This window comes from Periophthalmus magnuspinnatus, chromosome 7 (genome assembly GCF_009829125.3).
Source record: "Periophthalmus magnuspinnatus isolate fPerMag1 chromosome 7, fPerMag1.2.pri, whole genome shotgun sequence".
Classification (NCBI taxonomy): Eukaryota; Metazoa; Chordata; class Actinopteri; order Gobiiformes; family Gobiidae; genus Periophthalmus; species Periophthalmus magnuspinnatus.
This window is the reverse complement of record NC_047132.1, coordinates 30,444,627-30,461,269: the sequence shown is the minus strand read 5'-3', so window position 1 is coordinate 30,461,269 and position 16,643 is coordinate 30,444,627. Positions and strand designations below refer to the sequence as shown.

At 42.2% G+C, this 16,643-nt stretch overlaps 1 protein-coding gene across 1 annotated transcript in view; it reads left to right on the top strand.

Annotated features, from left to right (window-relative positions):
* espn (espin) overlaps positions 1-16,643 on the top strand; it is a 115,104-nt gene that overhangs the window by 79,749 nt on the left and 18,712 nt on the right. Inside the window, 2 exon segments of the mRNA XM_055223152.1 lie at positions 968-1,123; positions 14,774-15,047. Coding sequence (XP_055079127.1) covers positions 968-1,123; positions 14,774-15,047 — 430 coding nt within the window.

Sequence of the window (16,643 nt, the reverse complement as noted above, 5' to 3'; positions counted from 1 at the left end):
ACACAGAAACGAGTGAAAACTAAACAAACCATCTGTTCTTCATAAGGCATTGTATCTTTATTTATACATGTCTGTGTAGACCCTGAGTCGTCCAGGTCTGATCCATAGCAAACAACGAAGTTAAATCTGTCAACTGGATAAATCTTGTAGGAGTGAAGACGTTTCGCTGCTCATCCAAGCCGCTTCTTCAGTTCTGGTCAGATTGCTGCTGGTGGCCACTGCCTTTTAAATCTATCTGAGGGGAGGGGCTAACTACACTGAAACTGTAAACGGCTATTGTCTCCAGTTTCAGCTGAGACTGACCTATTCAGCCCTTAACGACCCTGCTATTGTTCTCATTGTTCTGAGTCTGAGGATGAAGTTGTAGATGGGGGAGAGATTATGTAAACAAAGTAATGTAGTCTACTTCCTTAAACAGAAATGGGGGGCCTGAGAAATAATAAACTGAAGATGAGCAACGAAACATCTTCACTCCTACAAGATTTGTCCAGTTGACAGATTTAACGTCGTTTGCCTTATTCATACAGTCGAATCAATGAGAACACTTGGACTCTCTGTTTCATGGGCTCCCCGTTTAAAATACAATATAAGCAGAAAAACTAACAAAACACACAAGCATACAAGTCCATGTAAAGCTTTAAAAACAGGTGCAGGTGTGTGTATAAAAGTTCATTACCAGATTATTAAATTGCGATTGTGTCACTAACATATACAGTTTTGCTTTTCCTTGGAGTGTGTTCTATTTTTATGAAGCAAAACACTAAAATCCCTCTTGTAACAACGTATATTTAGTAAAACTGTAGTAAAAGAATAATCCAAATCTGTCAGCTGGACAAAAAGTTCACTCCTACAACTTTTTGTCCAGTTGACATTCAAATTTTTCTCTTACTATTGATCAGACCTGAGGGATTACACAGACATTTAATAAAACTGTCATTTGAAAGTGTATTTTTGATTCTGTTTTCAGCTCACAGTCGGACAAGGTCACGATAAACTGCGCCGTGTGGATTCAAACCGTAAATCGAGGAGCTTCAGCAAACAGCCCAGCACTGGGGACTATTACAAGAGTCTGGGCGACACGGCCGAGCCCCGTGGGAGCAGAGAGATGGCCCCCAACGAAGAGGTACCACACATTTATACACTGAATACATGTAACTGTAAGAGGTACCACACATTTATACACTGAATACATGTAACTGTAAGAGATACCACACATTTATACACTGAATACATGTAACTGTAAGAGGTACCACACATTTATACACTGAATACATGTAACTGTAAGAGGTACCACACATTTATACACTGATTACATGTAACTGTTAGAGGTACCACACATTTATACACTGATTACATGTAACTGTAAGAGGTACCACACATTTATACACTGATTACATGTAACTGTTAGAGGTACCACACATTTATACACTGATTACATGTAACTGTAAGAGGTACCACACATTTATACACTGAATACATGTAACTGTAAGAGGTACCACACATTTATACACTGTAGTAAATATAAGTGTAACTATAATAATTATGCACAAGAAGTAGATGTTACCATTTCATTCGTCGAGGGGCATCCTGTAAAACATTTGATGCAGTGTTGACTTAGACCAAGGACTGTATGTATAAATGGACATAGCTAACGCGTGAGCTGTATTCCAAACAGGAAGTCCTCATGGGTGCGCTTCTGGCTCCATTGACTCTTGCTCTACTTCCTATGTATTTTTATTTCGCCATTGTGTCTGTAAATCAAGATATGAACATTAATAAGAGACAAATCAGGCACCTTCTTTCCCCAAGGTCGCTCCCGCTTCTATTAGCAACAGGTTTGATTGACAGCATTGCTAAGTGCTTGCTCCCTGCTAAACCAGCGGTGCGGGCAGGACGGGGTGTTACCTTCAACAGCCTCGCTCTGGATCGGCTCTTTGGTTGCTATGATACTTGCGGTTGGAATTCTAAATATGGAAATCGTCTCCAAATTTGCCCTATAACTTTTAGCCTCGATGAGCTTCATTTGACTTGGAACCGAACACTGTGGGTGACGTCACACTCACTTAGTCCACCTCTTTGTACAGTCTGTGGTTAAGACTCACTATCAAATGTGTTGGAAAGAACTTCAGGTGGGATGAAATAGAACCAGAAGCATCATAAAGCAGATCTTGTGTTATATCCGTCCCTCATGAACCTTTAGTTAACATGGCACAGATGAGCGCTCTATTTGATTCACTTTTACCACAAGAAGAAGCAGTAGCAAGTAACTGTGTACATATTTGTAAAACATTTTTCAGTAAAAAAAAACAAAAACAAAACTAAATTGTTGCAAAAGTCTTTCACTACATTTCTGTAATTCCTTGTTATTGTACTTTTAACATTATACAGTGTGTCCATAAAGTCTCTCTACAGTTTTAAAATGTAATTACAAAGGCAAGCGATAAGATATAATAATTAGATTTATTCTGTTCATGGTTCTAAAAGTTTTTAATCACACTGGGGTTTGCGTGTTCAGTGAGTTCCTTAATCAAACATTTCCAGACAGTTTGGGTTTAAGGGATGGACCAGATCTCACACCTCTGGATTGCTTTCTACGGAGCTGTGTTAAAGACATCGTGAATCGAACAAAGATACGGGACATTACTGAACTAAAGCCAAAGATACAGATGAGATTGAAGCATCGATGAGACTCTGCTGCAGCGAAACATGGTGAGAAATCCAGTCCCGTCTTGATATGCTTCATGTGACTAATGGAGCTCATATAGAGGTGGATTAAATGAGGTCAAACACTTTGGAACAGTACAACAGAACACGTCTGAGTAAGATATCTGATCAACTGCCTTTGTAATATATTTTTATTTTTATTTTAAAGAGACTTGATGGACACCCTGTATATTTATATTGATGTAAATGGTTTAGCTTATTGGCTAAACGGAGAACTGGAACAACTGGGGCTTGATGTCTGTTCATTAGTATGCATTGTCCCAAATAAATAAAACAAATAAAAACTACTAAAAAAAACCCCAAAACTAAATAAATACATAAATTAAAAAATATACTTAAATACATAAAAATACAAAATAAATAAAGTCAGTGGGCTATTTTTACATTTAACGAGTGATTATCAAACTAGTCAAGCTGTTATTTCTATCTTTATAAAATGAATGTCTTAATTTGATTTTTTTTACATTTGCTATTTTTATATTGAAGATTATACTTTTTCATTAAACTGTTCATTGATCATCTAAATAATCAATGAATCTGATGAGTTTATTTAAGGCCTAATATCTGTGTACTGTTCGTGTGTTGTGGCTCTGCAGACTCTTTCTATATGCTGTAGATTAGCAGCTCCTTATAAGGTCACTTTAAAGCAGCTATGGCTCTGTATTTGCCTTTTGCATTTTGTCGCCCGCCCCCCCGGTTACATAAAATTATGCCCCGGGCGAATGTCCAGCCTGATGCAAACGATTTGTCTCATTTACATGTCCAGAAAACTTTAGACACATGGAGCTGCACAGAGAGATAACACGGCAAAGAACGAAGATCAGCAAAACAAAATGACACTCACGGCTCATCGCGTCAAAGTAAATATCAAAAATAATACCACACACAACTGTTTTAAATTATGCTAATCAAGTTGAGTGTGTGGGTTAAATTTCCAACTAAACACACATTTCATGCAGCACATTTCCGAAAAAGAAAGTTAAAATTACATGGAATTGTGTCTGTTTCTTGCTTGTCTCCATGGAGATTTGCCTAGAATGTTCCACAGTATCGTATTAATCATATCTATCTCCACGTAGAAAAGCTGGGGTTGGTACCAGGCCTAGCTATTGATCAGATCTATGGAAAAGCGAGCCCAGTTACTGTAAGAACACAAGTGTTTTCGAGCGAGAAAAACATCGATAACTGAATGCTAAATGCACAATAGATACGTTTAATGCCATACTCTGGAAAAAGCAGGCAAAGCGACACAATTTGGAGATGAGTAGTTGGCAGATCTCGCCCCGGAAAAGCTCCATAGTGTATCTTTAGAAAACAAAACTGAAATACGCTGCTTAATGAGGTTGACAATGGAGATAATCAAATAATTTTATATGTAATCATTATAATACTTCTGATTATTTTTTATTTTTTATTATATTTAGTGTTAAGTCTGCGTCTGAGAAATGTCGCTTGGATCAACAGGGAATTAGTCTTACAATAATATTAAGTTATATTAGATTAATTAAGCTAACGTAGCCGGCCAAGTAGGCGTTTTGTCGCTAATTTGTTTGCTGCTAAGATAAACGCACTTTGAATGGACAGCCTGTTTGTACTCGCGTCCTCGGGGACTTGTTCTTATCGTCGGGAGCATGTCAGAAGCAGAGGGGCGGGGGTGAGGAGGAGGAGGGGGGGGGGGCCCACGGCAACACGGGAATAATCCACATTGAGCCAATTAGGGCCGCAGTGGGGCTAGCACTTCTCCCAACAGATGTACTAGCTAATCAAGAACCGCAACGGCACGTGCGACCGGGACCCATCTGGACATGCCCCCTCCTCCCTCTTCTACCCCAACTCCCCGGGGGGCTGGAGGAAGCGCGGAGGGGCCCACGATGAAGCGCACGCGTCCCCGGGCTAAAGGACTAGGCGTGGCGGGGGCGTAATGTAATGTCACGGCCCATTAGGTTTTGTGGCACGCGTCGCGAGTGTGCCGGACGCATGCGTAAAAAGGAGGGGTTAAAAAGAGGGGGGCGAGGGGCTATCACTTTCAACGACAGATGGCGTCTTCCGCTTTTACCCCCTTAAAGTGTCCCCAGAGATTAGGACATATTAGCCGTGTTATTAGCGACAGGGAGTTGTGTCTTTGAGTTGATTAAAGGCGACGGGAGGAAGGAGGCGGGTCACATCTGCTGGAGTGAACTGAATATTTTCACAGAGCTACAGGCACCGCCCGACCGCATGCCGTCACAGTCTGGAGAGTTTTTAGTGTGTGGAGCAACGGGATAAAACATTTGTAAGATTATTTGAACATAGTTTTATTTATTTTATGTATTTTCTTTTAATATTATTAGCTATACAGTGCAAAAAAAACAAAAAACAAAAAAAAACAACTTACTAATATTATTAACAAACAACAAAAATCTGAACATTAATAATAATTTAATGATTTGGATTTGTGAATATTTTAAAATCAGACCTATGCTTCAAAATTGACTTTTCAGAGCTTTTAACCATATTATACTTGTTTCCTTCTCATTTACCTTCTGAAGTTGTGTTAAATTACAGTTGTCCCTTTTGTGGAATTTTTCATGATTTTTTACAGAGTATGAACGTGTATTGTGTTCTGCGTCCTGATTGGCTGTTGGACTGTAGACCATTGTCCATCAGTCTCCTCCGTGCCGTGTCTCCTGTACAGTACAGAATGTGTTCAGACAAATTTACATAAACGTTGGATCGCAGTGTGACTCTGAAGTGCTGTACGTTTGCAATTTGTTTTCTCCCCGACAAAACCCACAATGTCGATGAAACGTTCTGCACCGACAAAGACGCCTACGAAGGTTTGAACTTTGAGAGAGTTTAAACGAGAGAGAAATGTGAGAAAATGTTAACGCCTGTGTGAGAAAAGTGCATAAAGTGTGTGGTGAGGGGTTTTACAGCAAAAAAAAGATAAAATAATCGTAAAAAATAAAGTTGATACTTGATATATAGTTGAGTTTGAGTCTGAGTCTGACTGTTTGAGGTTGTGGACACGTGTCTTTAATATTGATAACAAGTTTAAACAGGTGCCATTAATCCTGGTGTTGTCTTCTTCTAATATGTTGACAAGACCAGATATTTGAGTGTTGAGATGGATAATGCACCTATAATGCATTGCCCCCAAAAACTCCAGGTAAACTCATTTAATTTTTCTCTTGTTCATTCTTCAGTGTTTGAGAAATACACTTGAAACTTGAAATATTCAATACATTCAGAGCACATGAATGAAGCACAACAGTAAGCAATACATTGGTTATGCAATTTTTTATTTATTTTTTAATTAAATTACATTTAATTACATTTCAAAAGAAACATTGTTTCTATCAAAATGTTACTAAATGCAAATTTTGGGCCAAATGAAAAGGTTGTGGATAGCTTTCAGCACGTTATTCAGACAAATATATGCATTTTAACGCATTTTAAAAGAAACGTTCTTTCAATCAAAATGGTTCTAAATGCACATTTTTATCAAATTACGGTGTTGTGTGTGTGTGTTTGTGTGTGTGCGTGTGTATGAGAGCCTTAGTCTCCTTAGTCTGGAGGATTGTGAGAGCAGACTTGAGGTGGTTGTGGACGGCTCTCAGCGTGTTATGTTGTGGACATTATGTAGACAAATATATGCATTTTAAAACATTTTAAAGGAAACGTTCTTTCCATCAAAATGGATGTAAATGCACATAGCCGTCAAATTGGGCCTAATTAAAACTGAACGCCCTCCTCACTCTGGAGGAGAAGCGTGACAGGGTGGACTTGGGGCGGTTGTGGAAGGCTGTCAGAGCGTTATTGAGATGGGTCACAGCGGCTGCTTCAAAAGCTGAGGTGTCTTGTGCTTGAGCAGCCCTCAGGAGGGAGCCAGCGGAGCCATACTCTGCTTTGAGATGTTTGGCTGCTTTTTTTCCAATTTTCTGCATTTCTTTGAAGCTGATATCTCCATCGACAATGAGACGCTCCTTGATCTTTATATGCAGGTCGACAGCCATTAGGTTGGGCTCATGCCGATTGGGGCATTTAGCCATTTTAAAGCTTTTTTTGACAAAAGCCCGTGTCAGGGTGAAGGACAATCCATTCCCACGGCGTGCCGGAGGTGCATCGTTGGTCTCTGTTATGGTTGTTATAACAGTGGCCAGTTCAGGTTTTTCTTTATGCAGGGCATCTTCAACTGGATTCACTTCCCTGTTGTCCCCTGACTCATATGTAGTTACACATGGGGCTGGTATGGTGCTGGTCTGGGGTTCTATGGCCTGAGCCTGATGAGGGCTGCAGACCTCAAGCTCTTCCTGGTGAGTGGTGGCTGGGTTTGGTTCACACCAGTCTATGATGCCATCTCTTCCTCTTATGACTCCAATGAAGGCCAACTGGGACAGGATTTCCACAGGCAGCACCTGTAGGTTCACCGATGCAGGCTGGACCTCCTCCTGGGGCTCAGCACTTGCACTGACCTGCGATATTGAGTCCTGTTCTTCAGTTTCTGCAGGCGAATGTTCCAGTACATTTTCTTGTGGAAATTCAGATGCAATTTCTTGAGGCTCTGGGGACATTTCAGCGTTATCCAATGACAACTTGACCTCCTCTTGTTTGGACAAGTCGCTGTGTGAAACTTCTGAGCCACATTCGCCTGTAATCTCCAGTAAGTCACTTTGGACTGTTCCTGGTGTATCATCCTCAATTGCCTCAGGTGCTGCTTCCTCGGGAGCCGCCAAGTCCTCAGGGGCGTCGGGAGCTGGCAAGTCCTCAAGGGTGTCGGGAGCTGCCGAGTCCTCAGGGGCGTCGGGCACGGCCAAGTCCTCAGGGGCGTCGGGCGCGGCCAAGTCTTCGGGCACGTCTGGTTCCATGCGGGGCTCTGAAGTTTTCTCTGTCTGTCCCTCAGATGTGGTGACCTCACTATCCTCAGGTAGGTGGACTGGGGCTGCTTCAGATGTAAAGTCTCTACTACCTGAAGGTCCTTGAGGTTCACACCACTGGACTGTGCCGTGGTTGATCTGAATCACACCCATTGTTTCCAACATGGGAAGAACATCTGGACACAGCAGGTGGAGTTTCAATGTTTTAGATTCTTCTGGAGGAACATTAGATGTGGCCTCTTCGGTAACTGCTTCAGACAGTTGCAGGTCCACTGTTGGAGATTGGATCTCCTCGTCAGAATGGTTCCCTTGAGGAATCGGACAAGCATCTTCTGTTGCTTCGTCCAGACACTCATTACTCTCGGTAACCTCACTTAACAGATTTGAGGAAACTGGAGCGGAGTCTTCCTGGGTACCATCCAGCTGCACTTTCCGGGGAGTTGGTTGTGGCTCGTTGAAAATGTAATTGTAACCAAAGGAGTTGAGCATTTTGAATGCAGCAGCTGTTTTTGCCTCCTTCATGGACTCGCCTCTTCCCACCACAGTTTGGTCTGCTACAGTCAGCTGGATGTGATAGATCAGAGGCTCGCGCTCAGTTTCCACTTCCACTACACTGTACTTTGGGGGCTTTCCACGCCACTTTGTTACCAACATATCTAGGCACTGCACTGGGTTTGTTTTTGGGTTAAACCTGGGCAGTTCTCGCCAGCAGAAACCAGGAGGGCGTTTACCTTTTTTCCTTAACCTGCTATAACTATTCTCCTGCTCGGGTGGAGGAGGTAGGCGAAGCAGGTCCAGGAGAATGCGTTGTGCTGCCAGCTTTTTGGCAAGCGTTTTCGTTGGTGCTTCTGCTTCAGCAGAGAATTCTCCAACTTTTACACGAACAGTGAAGATTGCGTCATGGATGGGACCTTCTTTCTTCACCTCTTTAAACTCTACAGGCATGCAGTGTTTGCATGCTAGTTCATAGACTTGATTAACTTCACTTTTGTAGTTAATATCTATCTTTTTCTGTAAGGGCAGTGTATTTCCTCTGTAACTTTCCATTTTACTGGTTTAGTGTCTCTCTGCTACAAAAATGCGTCGTGTCTCTTCAACAGATCTGGATAAATGAACAGTCTGAACGTGCTCTCCCTTACATAAAATGGTGTGATGTCACTGAGCTTTGAGGCATGACATCATAAAGAATGAAATGGCGTTGTCATGGAGACCGTTGTCATGGAGACCGTTGTCATGGAGACCATCCATGGGTTTGAAATATGGAAAATCTGGACCGTCGCCGTAGCAATAAACACATTCAAAACAAAATCCTAAATTTCTACTACCTTTTCCTTCTCTGAACTCCTTTGATAGACCGCGGTAGAATGGACATTCTTCAGAACTTTTTTCTTTCCTTTTTTAAACACGTCACAATATATCACATTAAATTTGAGGGACAAACGACTCAAATTACTTCAACATCAGTGTACAGTGTACTGTAACCCCGGCCATAAACAAGGGACCACTGTACAACAGACCGGTAAAGATCCACAGGGTCAGAGATTTTAACTATAGAGCAGACACAAACACAGTAGGTTTTCTTTAAAGCCCCACTGTGTAACATTTCTGGTGGTCATGTCACCTGCTTGCGTCCATGGAGTTAAGTTCTACCCATGTTTTGGCGCAGAAACTGTACCCACCACCATGCCATGTTACAAGCCGGGACCGTGGAGAGGCAAGACTTGTAAATTAATGTATTCATTTTTTGTGTGTGTATTTATTGAGGTAAGTAAGACACGGTGAGGCAATGAGGGCAACTTCCAGCAGTGGAAGGGAACGAAGTACAAGTAGTAAAGTACTGTACTTAAGTAGAATTTTTACGTGCCTGTACTTTACCTAAGTACATTTTACAGTGGATACTTTTTACTTTTACTTCACTACATTTGAGAGCAGTATCTGTACTTTCTACTCCTCTACATTTTTTAGCTGGACTGAAAAGTAAAAAGTACTTTTCATATGATTTGAGGTGTTATTTTTACTGTGTTCGTGGAAACATTCTGACTAAAGTTTTTGAGTTCCAGCTTCGGATTATTTGAACATAGTACATAAATCAGACCTATGCTTCAAAATGGACTTTTCAGAGCTTTTAACCATATTATACTTGTTTCCTTCTCATTTACCTTCTGAAGTTGTATTTGGAGTGAATCACTCCACTGTTTGACTAATCTTTAATCATTTATTTCCAAGACGCCATATTGACGATTGTTGTTTTCACCTCCACTGCAGTTTTATTGTTTTTAATGATGTGATGTGCACAGGATTTGGCAGCGTCGTATAGTCATTTTGGCACAAATGAAAACAAATCCGCTGCTTGGTAGTGTGATGTGCAGCTATCCATAGGGGGCGCTGACAGCTACACGGTACTTTGTTGTGATGACGTTTGCGGTGACGTCAGCTCCCACTGGACACCGCAGTTTTCTAATGCAAAAGTTAGGATTATTTTCTTTTTTAAGTCATTTTAGATGAATATTGAGATTTAAAAAGTGTTAAATTACAGTTGTCCCTTTTGTGGAATTTTTCATGCTTTTTTACAGAGTATGAACGTGTATTGTGTTCTGCGTCCTGATTGGCTGTTGGACTGTAGACCATTGTCCATCCGTCTCCTCCGTGCTGTGTCTCCTGTACAGTACAGAATGTGTTCAGACAAATTTACATAAATGTTGGATCGCAGTGTGACTCTGAAGTGCTGTACGTTTGCAATTTGTTTTCTCCCCGACAAAACCCACAATGTCGATGAAACGTTCTGCACCGACAAAGACGCCTACGAAGGTTTGAACTTTGAGAGAGTTTAAACGAGAGAGAAATGTGAGAAAATGTTAATGCCTGTGTGAGAAAAGTGTATAAAGTGTGTGGTAAGGGGTTTTACAGCAAAAAAAAGATAAAATAATCGTAAAAAATAAAGTTGATACTTGATATATAGTTGAGTTTGAGTCTGAGTCTGACTGTTTGAGGTTGTGGGCACGTGTCTTTAATATTGATAACAAGTTGAAACAGGTGCCATTAATCCTGGTGTTGTCTTCTTCTAATATGTTGACAAGACCAGATATTTGAGTGTTGAGATGGATAATGCACCTATAATGCATTGCCCCCAAAAACTCCAGGTAAACTCATTTAATTTTTCTCTTGTTCATTCTTCAGTGTTTGAGAAATACACTTGAAACTTGAAATATTCAATACATTCAGAGCACATGAATGAAGCACAACAGTAAGCAATACATTGGTTATGCAATTTTTTATTTATTTTTTAATTAAATTACATTTAATTACATTTCAAAAGAAACATTGTTTCTATCAAAATGTTACTAAATGCAAATTTTGGGCCAAATGAAAAGGTTGTGGATAGCTTTCAGCACGTTATTCAGACAAATATATGCATTTTAACGCATTTTAAAAGAAACGTTCTTTCAATCAAAATGGTTCTAAATGCACATTTTTATCAAATTACGGTGTTGTGTGTGTGTGTGTGTGTTTGTGTGTGTGCGTGTGTATGAGAGCCTTAGTCTCCTTAGTCTGGAGGATTGTGAGAGCAGACTTGAGGTGGTTGTGGACGGCTCTCAGCGTGTTATGTTGTGGACATTATGTAGACAAATATATGCATTTTAAAACATTTTAAAGGAAACGTTCTTTCCATCAAAATGGTTGTAAATGCACATAGCCATCAAATTGGGCCTAATTAAAACTGAACGCCCTCCTCACTCTGGAGGAGAAGCGTGACAGGGTGGACTTGGGGCGGTTGTGGAAGGCTGTCAGAGCGTTATTGAGATGGGTCACAGCGGCTGCTTCAAAAGCTGAGGTGTCTTGTGCTTGAGCAGCCCTCAGGAGGGAGCCAGCGGAGCCATACTCTGCTTTGAGATGTTTGGCTGCTTTTTTTCCAATTTTCTGCATTTCTTTGAAGCTGACATCTCCATCGACAATGAGACGCTCCTTGATATTTTTATGCAGGTCGACAGCCATTAGGTTGGACTCATGCCGATTGGGGCATTTAGCCATTTTAAAGCTTTTTTTGACAAAAGCCCATGTCAGGGAGAAGGACAATCCATTCCCACGGCGTGCCGGAGGTGCATTGTTGGTCTCTGTTATGGTTGTTAAAACAGTGGCCAGTTCAGGTTTTTCTTTATGCAGGGCATCTTCAACTGGATTCACTTCCCTGTTGTCCCCTGACTCATATGTAGTTACACATGGGGCTGGTATGGTGCTGGTCTGGGGTTCTATGGCCTGAGCCTGATGAGGGCTGCAGACCTCAAGCTCTTCCTGGTGAGTGGTGGCTGGGTTTGGTTCACACCAGTCTATGATGCCATCTCTTCCTCTTATGACTCCAATGAAGGCCAACTGGGACAGGATTTCCACAGGCAGCACCTGTAGGTTCACCGATGCAGGCTGGACCTCCTCCTGGGGCTCAGCACTTGCACTGACTTGCAATATTGAGTCCTGTTCTTCAGTTACTGCAGGCGAATGTTCCAGTACATTTTCTTGTGGAAATTCAGATGCAATTTCTTGAGGCTCTGGGGACGTTTCAGCGTTATCCAATGACAACTTGACCTCCTCTTGTTTGGACAAGTCGCTGTGTGAAACTTCTGAGCCACATTCGCCTGTAATCTCCAGTAAGTCACTTTGGACTGTTCCTGGTGTATCATCCTCAATTGCTTCAGGTGCTGCTTCCTCGGGAGCCGGCAAGTCCTCAGGGGCGTCGGGAGCCGGCAAGTCCTCAGGGGCGTCGTGCACGGCCAAGTCCTCAAGGGCGTCGGGCGCTGCCGAGTCCTCAGGGGCGTCGGGCGCGGCCAAGTCTTCGGGCACGTCTGGTTCCATGCGGGGCTCTGAAGTTTTCTCTGTCTGTCCCTCAGATGTGGTGACCTCACTATCCTCAGGTAGGTGGACTGGGGCTGCTTCAGATGTAAACTCTCTACTACCTGAAGGTCCTTGAGGTTCACACCACTGGACTGTGCCGTGGTTGATCTGAATCACACCCATTGTTTCCAACATGGGAAGAACATCTGGACACAGCAGGTGGAGTTTCAATGTTTTAGATTCTTCTGGAGGAACATTAGATGTGGCCTCTTGGGTAACTGCTTCAGACAGTTGCAGGTCCACTGTTGGAGATTGGATCTCCTCGTCAGAATGGTTCCCTTGAGGAATCGGACAAGCATCTTCTGTTGCTTCGTCCAGACACTCATTACTCTCGGTAACCTCACTTAACAGATTTGAGGAAACTGGAGCGGAGTCTTCCTGGGTACCATCCAGCTGCACTTTCCGGGGAGTTGGTTGTGGCTCGTTGAAAATGTAATTGTAACCAAAGGAGTTGAGCATTTTGAATGCAGCAGCTGTTTTTGCCTCCTTCATGGACTCGCCTCTTCCCACCACAGTTTGGTCTGCTACAGTCAGCTGGATGTGATAGATCAGAGGCTCGCGCTCAGTTTCCACTTCCACTACACTGTACTTTGGGGGCTTTCCACGCCACTTTGTTACCAACATATCTAGGCACTGCACTGGGTTTGTTTTTGGGTTAAACCTGGGCAGTTCTCGCCAGCAGAAACCAGGAGGGCGTTTACCTTTTTTCCTTAACCTGCTATAACTATTCTCCTGCTCGGGTGGAGGAGGTAGGCGAAGCAGGTCCAGGAGAATGCGTTGTGCTGCCAGCTTTTTGGCAAGCGTTTTCGTTGGTGCTTCTGCTTCAGCAGAGAATTCTCCAACTTTTACACGAACAGTGAAGATTGCGTCATGGATGGGACCTTCTTTCTTCACCTCTTTAAACTCTACAGGCATGCAGTGTTTGCATGCTAGTTCATAGACTTGATTAACTTCACTTTTGTAGTTAATATCTATCTTTTTCTGTAAGGGCAGTGTATTTCCTCTGTAACTTTCCATTTTACTGGTTTAGTGTCTCTCTGCTACAAAAATGCGTCGTGTCTCTTCAACAGATCTGGATAAATGAACAGTCTGAACGTGCTCTCCCTTACATAAAACGGTGTGATGTCACTGAGCTTTGAGGCATGACATCATAAAGAATGAAATGGCGTTGTCATGGAGACCGTTGTCATGGAGACCGTTGTCATGGAGACCATCCATGGGTTTGAAATATGGAAAATCTGGACCGTCGCCGTAGCAATAAACACATTCAAAACAAAATCCTAAATTTCTACTACCTTTTCCTTCTCTGAACTCCTTTGATAGACCGCGGTAGAATGGACATTCTTCAGAACTTTTTTCTTTCCTTTTTTAAACACGTCACAATATATCACATTAAATTTGAGGGACAAACGACTCAAATTACTTCATCAGTGTACAGTGTACTGTAACCCCGGCCATAAACAAGGGACCACTGTACAACAGACCGGTAAAGATCCACAGGGTCAGAGATTTTAACTATAGAGCAGACACAAACACAGTAGGTTTTCTTTAAAGCCCCACTGTGTAACATTTCTGGTGGTCATGTCACCTGCTTGCGTCCATGGAGATAAGTTCTACCCATGTTTTGGTGCAGAATCTGTACCCACCACCATGCCATGTTACAAGTCGGGACCGTGGAGAGGCAAGACTTGTAAATTAATGTATTCATGTTGCTTTTTGTGTATTTATTGAGTTAAGTAAGACACAGTGAGGCAATGAGGGCAACTTCCAGCGGTGGAAGGGAACGAAGTACAAGTAGTAAAGTACTGTACTTAAGTAGAATTAACTAAAGTTTTCGAGTTCCAGCTTCGGATTTGAGCAAAACAAAAATAAAAACACAAAATTCATAAGAAATATTAAACTGATTCATAATGTTACTGTTGATAAAATATTTTTCATTTTTTATTAATATCAATAGACTTAACACTTTAACAAATGAAAAACACTTTTGTGAAATACTTTTACTCTGAAAGTACATGTATAAACGGGTCCTTTCATGTGATACTTTTAACTTTTTACCTTTTGTATCTGTACTTTTACTTAAATAACAAAACTGAGTACTTTTCCCACCACTGGCAGCTTTGTACTTGGAATAGGAAAAGTATATTTTTGGAAAAACCCAATATTTTGTATATCGAAACAAAAAATTTAGCGAAACTTCTCACAACTCCTCAAGTCAAAACTATTAACTAACAACTAATTTAGATTTATTTAGGTAGAATTATGTATAAATCTGTACAAATCTCAGTGTAATGTTTGACTCTGTGCAGGGCTCTGTGTTATTGGAGGAGCCCGCTGACAGCCCCGCCCCCAGCACACAGAACGGTCCGGCAGAGGAGACGGCGCCCGCTGCCCCCGCTGCCCCCGCTGCCCCCACTCCTCCTCCCCCTCCCCCTCCTCCCGCCCCTCCCCTCCCATCGAACAACGCGGCACCGCCCCCTCCCCCTCCTCCACTCCTGCCCCAGGACACCCCGACCCGGACACCGCCCCACACCGCGAGCAGCACCCCCACCGACCAGCGACGCCCGTCCTCCTCAACAGGAAGTAAGTGTCACTGTTTTTATTCGTCTGTTTTATTGGAGAGTTCTGGTTCTATTCTTTTCTCTCATAAGTCAATAGTTTATCCTCATTTGGATTGTTTTTATTTCACTTTTCTGTCTGTAAAAATCAGGATATGAACATCAACAACAGACAAATCAGGCGCTTTCTTTCCCTGACGTCGCCCCCCGCTAGCGTTGGCAACAGGTTTGATTGACAGCGTTGCTAAGCGTCCTCTCCGTGCCAAACCAGAGGTGCGGGCGGAAAGGGGCATTACCTTCAAAAACCTCGCTCCATATTGGCTCTTTGGTTGCTATGATACTCAGTCGGATTTCCAAACATGAAACTCATGTCCAGATTCGCCGATATAACCGCTAGCCTCGATTAGCTTCATTCGACTGAAGCCGAACGCCGCGGTTGACGTCACACTCACTCAGTCCGCTCCTTTATACAGTCTTCGGTCATCCCTCGAAAGCACCATGTGTCCTGTATTAACACGATCAGAGCGATCTCCACTGGTAAAGATGAGTTCGTTCTGACCCCGGCTTCCTAAATAACTCATTAGAATTTCATGAAGCAGATGCATTACTCCGAGCCCGGGTTTAGTGTTCAGCCATTTCCTTAAGTGCCCCAAAGCCCCGCTGCTACAGTTCTGTGTTTCATGTGTACGTCATTGATATAAATGACATCACAAAATATAATTACTCCCCCGTGACGATATTTAGACAATGTTTTGGCAACCTATTAGCCCGGGGTCCAGAATATACACTTCTCAATACTTTACAAAGATGTGTCTCACCCGTGAACTCCATCGTTTTCAAATGACCGTGATTGACGGGTGGATTAGCCAATCGGGGCATCAGAAAAGGGAAAAAAAAACATGGTGGATTTCTGCAGATTCCAAGAGCAAAGCCTAAGCTCTGTTAATCTGAGGCGAGAGAAATGTGACTTTATTTGTAAATCATATTTGACCAATGAGCTTCTTCGTTTCACGTGTCACTAAATTAAACAAATCTGATTGGACGATCACGTTTGACCAGGTTTGAGACGCAACAGAGGATGTAAGGACCAGACTGATGTCGATCTGTATAAAAAAAATACAGAGAGATCAGTCAGCAACTAGAATGGTGCAAAAATATCCTCGCAAATGTCTTGGTTGAGGTTCAAGTATGGCCAAAAAATGAATATAAAATTAATGACAAAATTTCAGAACGCATTCGATTACGCTGCACGTTTATCTTTTTATTTTAATCCCATCTTGCAGCCTTTTAAAAGTTTTTATTATAGACAATCTATTTTATTCTTACTTTGCATATTCCCAGAACAACACTTTTCGTAACTATTTTTCCACATATTCCACGTCTAGTCTCGTGCATGTTTACAGTTTGATGTTCCTACCTTCACCTGTCCCGTCTGTCTGTCTGTCTGTCTGTCTTCCTCTTCCTTGTGTTTTTTTCACTTGTGAAGATGTGGAACTATCCCCCTCTCTGGAGGACGAAGAAAAGCCCAAACAGAAGAAGTGTAAGTACAAAGCAAAGGTGTAGTCTGGCTTGTATACATATTTAAAGTATGTATACCAAAAGACTAGAGATAGCAGCTGCT